This window comes from Aulonocara sp. 'chitande type north' Nkhata Bay, linkage group LG10, assembly GCF_057382095.1.
Source record: "Aulonocara sp. 'chitande type north' Nkhata Bay isolate Kocher_YH1m ecotype deep benthic linkage group LG10, A_spYH_male_GT1.1, whole genome shotgun sequence".
NCBI classification, from domain to species: Eukaryota; Metazoa; Chordata; class Actinopteri; order Cichliformes; family Cichlidae; genus Aulonocara; species Aulonocara sp. 'chitande type north' Nkhata Bay.
The window spans coordinates 27,568,838-27,580,409 of NC_141353.1; the positions used below are offsets into that span (position 1 = coordinate 27,568,838).

Genomic DNA, 11,572 nt, shown 5'->3' on the forward strand with positions numbered 1-11,572 from the left:
CCATTGTAATAAGGAAAATCAGTCCAGTCGTGGCGAAGGTGATCCGAGTCCGTACTAATGAAAAACATGTTAAAGCCTAACGGGACCTTATGGGCAACACTTTTCCAATCTTCTATCGATCATTTTTGGTTTGCCTGTTTTGTTGTAATTTCCTGAGATTGTGAGAGCATATCCTAGCAGATCAGCAGTTTCTAAAATATAAAGTTCAGCCAGTCAGGCATCAGCAACCATGCCATGTTAAGTCACTTAAATCACCTTTCTTCCCCATTCTGGTCCTTAATTTGAACTTAAGCAGGTTGTTCTGACCATGTCTACAAGCCCAAATACATTGAGCTGCTGCCATGTGATTGGAAAATTAAAGGATGTAACAAGCAACTGAATGGGTGACCTAACAAAAGGGCCAGTGAGTCTGATTTTTTGCCAGTGAATGAGCTACACAACTATGTAACTACAATGTAACAAAAATAACTGGAGCTGATGTTAAAAATAATAAAAGTGTAAATAACTATCACCATTTTAAAACATATAAATGTGCATCAGTCACAAAATCATAAAAAGGAATACAATTTTTAAAAGCAGACCACAGCATTTCACAATTTGTATTTACCACAGAAAGTGACATTTATTTAAAAAAACAAACATAACAGAAGTGTTATTTGTTAAATGGAGTGCTAAAACAGGTCAACATGACTCTTGACCCACACAACAAACAGCAAATCCTCACAAGGACATTTTCAAGTTTAGTTGCTTACTCAGCACATTAACTACCGCCATTAAAACTACATACACAGAGTAAGACACTGCACAAATTCCTTCATTACCAATAAATAAATCAAAGCAAATTTCTGTCAGCTTTAATAAGCAATAATTAAACAAAGGAAAAGAGTTCAAAAGGAAATTTTATACTCCATGTCATTCTTCACAACCAGCAGAATAAATATAGGAATCTGACTGTTCAGTGAAAACATGATCAGTTTTCCAAGTATTAAAATCAAAGATCTGGGGAAAGTGAAGATGATCCGATAATAACGCAACAGGCAAAGACAGGAGTCAAAGGCAAAGAGAAACATCATGTTTGTTATTGCTCATTTAGAAAACAATCTGTGCACCAAATCATCTTTAAAACATTGAGAAGTTTCAGAGTAAAAGCATCATTCTGGATTCCCTCCTTAGACCTACGTGAAACGTATGATTTTATTTCTGGAAGACAACAATAAACTGAAACATATAAATCTCTTCTATTGTGGAGGCTCAACATGTCCTGGACTCCTCAGTGCTAAGCGAGAGCACTGATCTGAACGTAGGCTAGAAAATGTACACAAGATTTTCCAAAATCTGAGACCGGACCTTCAGGCAGACATCAGCTTCCTTTTACTGCAAATCCAAACTCGCCAATGCTGAATGTAGGGCCTGGGCATACACTGCAGAACAAAAAAATGTTTTCATGTAGTTGGATTGAAGCTCAGTAAGCAAGCAGATGGTTGCGTGTGAATTCCTCACCTTTGGGATTATTGTAGAAAACACAGTTGTTAGCGCAGGTGTCGGGGTGGGAGTCCCAGAACGAGGACGCACAGCAGCAGAGAGGAGGGAGCTCCAGTTTCACCTGAGACATTCGCTCCTTCATTTGAGCTCTCAGAGCTTCAATGAACCTGCAGAAATAATAAGGAGATGTTCAGCTTCACAAAGCCATGCATACATTTTTTTTAAACAGTGGTTTGTGAGGGTCACACTTACAAACAGGGGGTATCACTTTTCCCATTTGTGTAACTGGGACTTAAAATGTGATCAATTTTATTATATATTTATTACTGAAGTCACAGCTACAGTCAAGCTCATTTTATTTCTAACAACACAAAACAATTAGAAAGTAAAATTTAACTCTTCAGCCCATAGAGATGACTTCACATTCTCCCCTTCACTGTTGTGGGCCTGATCTCCGACAACATCGAGACGGCCTACCTGGAGGAGATTAGGAACCTGGAGACCTGGTGCCAGGAGAATAACCTCCTCCTAAACATCAGCAAAACTAAGGAGCTGATCGTGGACTTCACTACAAAGCAGGCGAGGAATTACAAACCCCTCATCATCAGTGGCACGCCAGTGGAGAGAGCGGACAGTTTCCGATACCTGGGTGTCCACATCACTCAGGACCTGTCATGGTCCTGTCACATCAACACCCTCGTTAAGAAAGCCCGTCAGCGTCTCTTCTTCCTCAGAAGACTTAGAGACTTCCATCTGCCACTGAAGGTGCTCAAGAACTTCTACTCCTGCACCATCGAGAGCGTCCTGACGGCAAACATCTGCACCTGGTTTGGGAACAGCACCAAGCAGGACAGACGAGATCTGCAAAGGGTGGTGCGCTCGGCAGGACGCATCATTCAATCAGAGCTCCCTGACCTGCTGTCCATCTACACCAAGCGGTGCAAGTCCAAAGCTAGGAAGATTATGATGGACCTCTCCCATCCCAACAATGGACTCTTCTCACTGTTGAGGTCTGGGAAGCGCTTCCGCTCCCTTAAGGCCAAAACAGAGAGAATGAGGAGGAGCTTCTTCCCCCAGGCTATTCGGGGCCGGAACCAGGTGTAGGACTGGACTCTCCCAAACACGTCACTATAAGACTGGACTCTCACACACGTCACCACACGCACCACCACACATTTCCTATAATCCCTATAATTTATAATCCTTATCTTTATAATCTCTTCTGCTATTTGCACATTCTTTACTGTAAATTCCTAAGTTAATTTGTACATTTTTTGTAGTAAACTGTAAATTGTAAATATTGTAAAACTTTTCTTGTCATTTAATGGTCGGGCATTGTACAGCTACAAGCATTTCACCCCCATGTCATACTGTGTATGGTTGTGTGTGTGTGACAAATAAAATTTGAATTTGAATTTCCCTACTAATCACTTGTCAATATACAAAAATGTCTTGATTGATTATACACCACATCTCACTGGACCTGGAAATGGACCAGACTCTAGCCAGGAAGAGGCAGAAAACATTGATTGGGAGAAATATTATGCGACTCCAGATGAGTGGCAGAAAATGAAAATTAACCCTACAGACCCACATATGCCCCGTCTCTCAAATAGGTTTGCAGCAGGTTTACATCTGTTATCCTATTGGAGGCAACAAAAGCCTTCAAAATCTAGCCTTAAATAAAAATCAAGTAGCACTCTCCAATGACTGCAAACAGACTTCCACATTTAAACATCAGTGGATTTTCCTGTTTTAATTGCATTAGGTATATTCAGTTGAGTCTCTCTTGCTTAATTACCTAGCAGCTACTTTGCCTTTCTCCTCTCTTTTCCTCCTCTGTAACTCCACAGCTCTCTCCTCCTCCTCAAGCTTTAGTCGCTCCAGAATCAGCAGCTCCCTCTCCTCCAGCTTCTGCTTGGCCTCTGCGAGCTGTTGAACTCTCTCCAGCCTCCTCTCCTCCTCCAGACGCATCTGTTCTTTCTCTGCTTTGATCCTTCAGTGAAGACAAGAACACACGAAAGGAGATTTTCACTGACAATAACATGTAATCTAAGTTTAAAGGAGGTTTTTTTTTAAATGACTTTGGATATCTATTGTATTCCAAGCAAGCTCACTGTTCAGCTAAGAAAACAAATGTTTTTATTTCCTCTACTGTGAAAATGTGTCATGTTAGAGAGATCTGCTGTTTGACACTTTATAGAGAGATCTCAGGATTTAGATTCACTTTAATGGAACACCCCAAACCACAAGAGGAAGCGATACAGCATGGTACGCCTGTCCTCTCTTCACCTTGCTGTCTGTTTCAGGTGCTTCCTGTGCTGCTTGTTCTCCTTCACTTGCTCTCTCTCGATGTTCATGGCCAGGCGGCGGTGCATCAGGAACTGAGACTTGCGCTGCAGAGACAAACACGCTGTCTGTGACGTCTGACATCAAACCAGTAAAGCCAAAGGTTTGTGCATGCTTCTGATTCCTACCTGTCTTTTCAGTTCTTCTTGGTCAGTCAGAGGCCAGATTCTGAAGCTGGATGTGAATCCCGAATCAGGTTGTGATTGTTCAGGATTCCACAGTGGACGTTCACTTCCCTGAAAAGCATACAAATAAAATAAAGACGAGTGAAGACTGATCTACTGACCCTCAGCCAAAGTAATGTATGTATGAAGGTGTTAAAAGCACATTATTATCAAAAAGTTGACATTTAAACAAACATTTCTTTTAATAAAAATAAAAATGTATTCCTCCAAAATATCAGTTTATAAGCATAAATAGATATTCAAATATTAAAAAATTGACTTTATTTTATTGGTTAATGTTGACACATCCTATAAGAACTCATTTTAATAAGAGTTTCCTGCACATTCAATCTCTGATTTATCCTATTCTCTGCTACAGAGCTACTTTGTTATATTTCCCTTTATTAATTAGATACTGTAGTTTGTACAGTATTTATTGGATAATACTTCCCTTAAAAGCCAGGTTAGATTCCTTGACCAATCAAAAAGTAGTGCCTTATTACTTAATGCTATAACTTAGCATTAAGTAATAATGCTATTAGTTAATAATAAGTAATAATTACTTAATGAATAACATCTGTAAAGAAAAACGCCTCCAAAAAAGCAAAACTGTGCCAATCATAACATAAAAAAAGAAAAAGACACAAGCATAATATACAAAAAAGCCTTTGAAGAACAAGCCTGAGATATTTGTAACCATTAGAGGTTACAGCTTTAAGAAACATAGAGAGCAGCAACTTATTGACACCTAAATGTCTCTCAAGGAGGGGCTCAAAAATGTGGTGTTTGCCACCACATTTTCTCCTTTATCTTAACAGTTACAAAGAAGTATCAGTAAATATTGGCATATTTTATCTGGTGACCCTTCCACAGGTCATTTGTTCAATAATAAATCAATTTGTGCTAAAAACCTGAGAGAAATACTAGTCAGGGCTCATTGCCATAATTATTTATCCTTCTGCTTTTCTGCTGTACCAGGAGATAATCCCCCCATGTCTAAACTGGGAAGCTATGATGTAAGCGGATACCTTTTGTGCACAGATATTTGATATTGAATATATGTTTTTGTCATTTAGCTGCAGAATATTTATGGATTTTTTCAACATCTGTTAACTTTAGTGTTAACTTTCTGCCTACATATATTATATTTATATTTTTACACATTTATTTTTCCTATGTCTAGTGATTTTAACATCATAGATTATGTGTGTATATTGATATTGTCTTCACGCTATTTTTTAAAAAAAACTGTATTTTTGTATGTTGTGCTGGTTTTATTTTATAATTAGAGTTCTGGTTTCTGAATGTTACAGGAATCTAACCTGACTTATTGTGACTGTTGTCTGTATTAGGCTACCCTGATTATGACTTATTGCTGAAATATTTCTGCAATTAATAAATAAAGAAATAAATAAATATAAAGAACTTTCTACTTTTTTGCTGGCATCTTATCCCTTTTCTATTGGCCAATATTTATCTCCATTCATCCCATTGATCCCATTAGTGCCCCCTGCAAACCTGAAAAGGATAAGTGGAGGCGAATGGATGGATGGATCAACAGTAGCAACTAAAAGCATTACAAGGTAGTGTAGTGCACTGAAAATGTATAACATTCATATGCATAACTCCATATGTACAGGCTGCAGCTGGTAAAGATTGAAGTTATGCCACAGTTAAGGTGCGTGCAAAGTGAGAAACATTTAAAACAAGTGACAATTTTAATAACACTCTAGTTTTTTTTCCACAGGTTTACTCATCCAGCACACTCACAATCTCGAAACACTGTTTTTTTAAGATACACACAACCCTGAGGCTAAACTCACATCTGTGTGGTTAGCTGACAGCTCACTCAATTTCCTGTGAAAACAAGTCAACACAAAAACAAAAGCAAAAATCTGTACAGACAGGGGAAGCCTGACATAAGCCTTACTTTATGTTACTGTCCTTGTTTGGAGCTTATAATGATTCACAAGATGTGAGAGGGAACTGGACATTATATTTATATATTTTTTTTCCATTAACCTCACACACATCCACGTCATTATCATGATGATGATGATGTTGATGTGGTAAAATTAAACATTACAGCCTGTAATGAAATAATGAAACCTGACCTGGTTTCAGGCTTATAATTCTGCTCTTTGAGGCGTTATATCATGCTCATAAACTTTGAACTATACGTGTTTTTGGCAAGAGTGAAAGAGAGGCTCACTCTTAAATCTTTAGCCCTTGAAGCTCTTTGTTGAACTGAGTGCTTTCAGACCTGCTTATGGAACAGAATAACTGGATGTTGGTGAGGGTGGACTCTGCCAGTGCAGAAACCCAGGAACTTTTCTAATGGCCGTCAAACCACGTCTTTATCGGCATACACCAAAGTATCAAAACTCATCATTAAAGGTACAGCAGAGGTAATCAAATCTAATCTTTGTGGGTTGAAAGAGTTGAGTTTATCATCATGCTCTAGCCATCCCATGTAGGCAAAATAATTCTTAAGAATCCACATTGGACTTTAACATTAAGGGCAACGATTTACACTCAATAAACACTATGTAAGGCATTTAAAAATGCAGCAATAGAGAAGAGGAGAAAAGCCTACTACTCTTCCTAGCACTGAGCTTTCAGCCTGACATCCACCAACAGTTAAAGCATCAGATTTCCTGTTTACCATCACATCGCAAAAAGCCAAGTTCTGACCTTTGCTGTAATCGGTAAACTGCCTGATCATCAAACTTACTATCTACATCTTGCTGTTTTTAGCCTGTTTACATATGGTGTAGCTACCATGTAGCCACCTATTAATTCAACTTCCCATTTCTGAGTGGCTTGTCCAGCTCCCTGCCCTAAATATACCCAGCTTTATCTTCATTTTTGAGTGACTGAGGAGGAAGCATAGGGTCATTTTCCATAGACTTGTTTCTTTTTACAACCAGGAGTCACCCCCTGCTGACTATTAGAAAGAATGGAGTATTAGGGTACTTCCATGCAGGCTTCACTTTTAAGATCCAGAGGTTTTACATCCATCTTTTAAATACTATATGACATGAAAGTGAAGATAATTTTTAATGGAGGTGTACAGCAAGTTCCAAATTCACTGAATTTCAATGTTGGTTTTTGACTAAAAAAGCATCTTACAGTGCAAATGCTCCAAATAGGAGGCTGAGGAGCAGGCTGAGGGTCGCAGATGCCAACAGACTTAATAAACTGATCCGTAAGGCCAGCAATGTTGTGGGGATGGAGCTGGACTCCCTCAAGGTGGTGTCGGAGAGGCGGATGCTGTCCAAGATAAAGACAATGTTGGATAACACCTCCCACCCACTCCATGACATGTTGGTCAGTCACAGGAGCTCGTTCAGTGAGAGACTGAGATTACCGAAAAGCACCACTGAACGACACAGGAAATCATTCCTGCCTGTGGCCATCTCCCTGTACAACTCATCCACTTAACACACTGTTTGCTGCTACAACTACACATGTTTCTTTTCCAACTATTTATTTATGAGTGACTTATGTATGTATGTATGTATGTATGTATATGTATATATTGTACTATTCTTAGTTAGCGTATTGTCTGTCTTGTCTTAATGTTGGTTTAAAATAATTTAATCGTATCTGTAACTATGTGGTGGCCGAGTTGGTCGGTAAATGTGTGGATATAATGAATTTCACGTTAAGAAAAACCATTAAAAACTGAAAGGAATAAACATGGGACACAGTTTGAATATTCAGTCACCTTCTGTTGAACAAGTGGACATTCATGTCGACTGGTGAAGACAACATCATCTTCCTCTCCTAGAGCATCCTCCTCTGCTCCCAGAGCATGAGATTCTGCTTTCTGTGAGGTGAAGGGGGAAATGTTTAATTATAACCCGAATATGGAATTATGGGTTTGAAAAGAGGAACAAGCATGAGACACAGGCGCTCACATGTCTCGTTTGAGAGATGTTCCAGCTGCCTCCAGGAAGTTCTGACGTTGTTTCCTCTTGCTGCATCACCTGACAGGCAGCCAGTCTGAGTCTGACCTGCCTCATGCCTTCAGCAGACTGGAAAATTGTGGAAATAAATACAAATCCAGATTAATCAGTGTCACATTGTGTGAAGTCACACAAGGAACAGTGGAATCCTTCTGCAATCCAAGAACAGCACACTTTACACACTGCAAAATATAAACAATCCGACACAATAAAAAATAAAGAAAAAGAACATATACAGATAACAAGGTCTCAACAAATACAGTAGATGGACGTTTGAGGCAGATACTGCAAACTTCAAATAAATGTCTTTTGAATTCAATGATAATACTTTTAAAACATATTTTAAAAACTTTAAATAACTTTAAAGGCTGAATCCTATAAAGAAGATGACTATCAGTTTACAAGTGGGATGAAAACTCGATGCACCCCTGGTGGACAATAAGAAATGCAGACACTCTTTGTAAATATCTACATTACGTTAAATTTCTCAGCCACACCTTACCCACACACACGTCTCTGATCAACATGTCATTAAGGACAAAAAATATATACAGGCTTAAGAGCTTCTTATAATCAGGAAAGACTTCGGAAAGCAACCTCTGAGGCCTACAAATGGAGCCACAAACTGCACTTCTTCTAAAGGCCATTTGAGGCTTGATGCGAAAGATCGTCAGTCTCAATAGACTCACATGTTATATGAGCACATTTACAGTTTTGGTCTCTATGGATACTTGCCCCCTTTAATGACACCTGTATGGTGGGTGAACATTTTATAATTCATCTGCTTGGATTTTGTTAAGCCTTAAAGTTAGGGTGTCGTCCTGTGACTGACAGGAGGTCCTAAATAGGCAGCCGTGGCCAATCAGTGTCTGCTAGGCCTCAGCTTCACCTATTTGAAGTAACTGAACTGAACTATTTTGCCATTTTTAACATCACTACCATCCTACCCTAAAAAGCAACTAAGCTGAAAGCACATCTAAAACTCACATCTCACTAAAGTTTAGTTCTCTGGAGGGTGCACACATTGTACCTGTAATTATTTACTAATATCTCACCTCCTGAGGTCTCCTCTCCATCACCCTTTGCTGTGCAGCAGTTCTCACTGTCTCACCTTCACGATGGGTCCAGATGACTCGCATGTCAGGTGTCACCTGGACAAAAAATACACCATATGCAACAATACAGGACAAGAAGACAACAACATCAGCAGCAGGAAAGGCAATCAGAGGGCTCAGCTATCCGTGTGTTTAAAATGTGGTTTCACAAAGTTTTCTCAGATATGAGGAGCTGCTTCAGCTAAGGGTTTTATGTTACATCAACATAATCAACATGCCATTTAATTAGATATTAAACTTAATAAAACACCTGGAATATATTTGATAAATTTAACAATGACAATGATAGTACATTACAATTTGTTTTACCTTTTCTAAATGATAGTCAAAATAACTCAATAATGTTAGCTATAAATCTGGTTAGCTGCAGTGTTAATTTCAGGTGGGAATCTGGGGTGAAAGGAACATAATTAACCCGTGGCTCAGGGGGTTGAGAATCGCATCTGTAACCGGAAGGTCGCCGGTTCGATCCCTGGGCTCTCTGTCCTGGTCGTTGTGTCCTTGGGCAAGACACTTTACCCTACTTGGTGTTGGCCAGAGGGGCCGATGGCGCAATATGGCAGCCTCGCTTCTGTCAGTCTGCCCCAGGGCAGCTGTAGCTTGCCTCCACCAGTGTGTGAGAGTGAATGAATAGTGGTATTGTAAAGCGCTTTGGGTGCCTAGAAAAGCGCTATATAAATCCAATCCATTATTATTATTACTTCATTTGTGTCAAGTTTTTTTTTTTTTTTTACCACTGGATCTGTCTGCAGCTGCTGTCTCTTCTTGAACAAATGTGCTTTCTGTGCCACACGGTGGCGCACTTCATCCTGAAAACGCTGAAGGCTCTCTTCGTTCTCCCTCCTCTTCTCTGCCTGTAGCTCATCAGTCAGCAAAGCAAGAGTCTAAACCAAGACACAGGAAAACTAGTTTAGAAAACTGTAGTGAAGAAAACCAAGGGTAACTAAGACTTGCACCAGCTAACCTTATATAAAATTTGCATCTAGGGCAAGTCTACTTGCCAGTTAAATGTCCTTCTATTCTTTAATTAATGTAAAATCCCCCTGTGTCTATATTGATATTGATAAGTCTATAATCTTGCACAGTTGGAATTTAAATAGAAATTTTCCAGGTTTTTCTTACCAAATCACAAGTGCAACCATTCATTCATAGTCAGTAGAAGAGAGACAGAATACATGTGTGTTAATGAGAAGGAGACAGGTGTAATAGCGAAAGTGGATGACCACTCACACCAGCAGACAGTGCACATGAGAGGTAAAAAAGAGCGTGCAAGCAGGGTGGAGCAGGTGGAGATGAACATCAGGGTGATTTATGACAGTGAAATGTCTTAGAAACATAATTTTAAAGTGAAGAGTGATTTTAGATTAAGACCACCCAACATTAATAACAGTTATAATAAATGTCTAAATTGCAATGGATTAAACTCCTCCGGTGTGAATATTTGCTTATATATCGATAGTTCTTTAGTATGAAGTAAATTTAAATGGAAAGGAGACGGGAAGGAGAGCTTATGTCAACAAACAGTAACTGTCAGCAGTTAGCTTCTCCACATCCAAACTTACAGCCGGATGCTCCACGAAGTCTTGTCCGCCCTCCACCCAGGCTCCCACCGCCACCACCGCCTGGTTCCTCTCAGCCAGCACTCTGCTGGCTCTGAAGGCTCGGTGTTCCTTCATCCGCCCGACTGGAGCTTTGTTCCTGCCGTTTTTAGGAGCTATAACCCGGTTAGCATTCATTGGTAGCCTGGTAACCAGGCTAACGTTTTAAGCAGGGCTAACCCACAGACAGCAATATTTTTACGCGGGCTTACTACAGACAGACACAGCACATACATCGACTCTATTATGCACGATCTCCACTGTTTAAATGGCAAAAAATAATTTTTTTTTAAAAGCACCTGTTACGAGGACCTGTGAACAATCTAGACCAACTGGTTTGTTTGAGTTTCGCTCACTTCAACTTCTTTGAGCGTTTTGGGGTTCACCGGCGCAATGCTGCCCCCATCTGGCCAGGAGGAAACACTGGCAGGGCTGTCATCCCCACACACTGGGAAATGAAACGACTCCAATCTGTCCATTTCATAAATTATAGTAATAATTTCATTAACAATGATTACATGCATACATATAACTTGAAAATGTGTAAGAAGACTTTATAATAAAGCATTTTGTTGCCTTTGTGACATGTTGCTTTCAGTTTTGTCTTTTTTCTGCACCAAAATGAAACTGTGCTTGCCATAAAATGGAAATATAGGCCCTTCTCAGCTACTGTTGGGCTTATTTTTGCTGTTGCCATAGCATGCACAGCTGACAGGAGATCAGTGGGAATAATGAGACATGCTCGCCCAAAAGGATATGTATAGCACTTAATAACTTCATGTGAGATTAATGCAAGAGATTATAGCTCAGAGGACACATCTATCAAACGTGCTTTTTCAAGGCTCACTAATCTGGGAGTGTTATTAGTTTTGCAGGCACAAAAACTCAGAAGG

At 39.6% G+C, this 11,572-nt stretch overlaps 1 protein-coding gene across 2 annotated transcripts; it reads right to left on the minus strand.

Annotated features, from left to right (window-relative positions):
* Positions 1 to 602: 602 nt before the first annotated feature.
* Positions 603 to 11,113, minus strand: ccdc15 (coiled-coil domain containing 15). Of its 2 annotated transcripts, XM_086309379.1 has the most exons (11): positions 10,979 to 11,113; positions 10,644 to 10,779; positions 9,816 to 9,965; positions 9,022 to 9,117; positions 7,919 to 8,035; positions 7,726 to 7,827; positions 3,960 to 4,067; positions 3,775 to 3,878; positions 3,284 to 3,478; positions 1,501 to 1,649; positions 603 to 1,421 (listed from the first exon to the last, which is right to left on the minus strand). In XM_086309379.1, exons 2-11 carry the CDS (start codon positions 10,755 to 10,757, stop codon positions 1,372 to 1,374), a joined length of 1,185 nt encoding a protein of 394 aa, XP_086165505.1. In that variant the 5' UTR covers positions 10,758 to 10,779; positions 10,979 to 11,113; the 3' UTR covers positions 603 to 1,371. The 2 variants fall into 2 exon arrangements, with proteins under 2 accessions (XP_086165505.1, XP_086165504.1); XM_086309378.1 differs by having other exon boundaries at positions 10,644 to 11,077.
* Between the last annotated feature and the right edge of the window lie 459 nt (positions 11,114 to 11,572).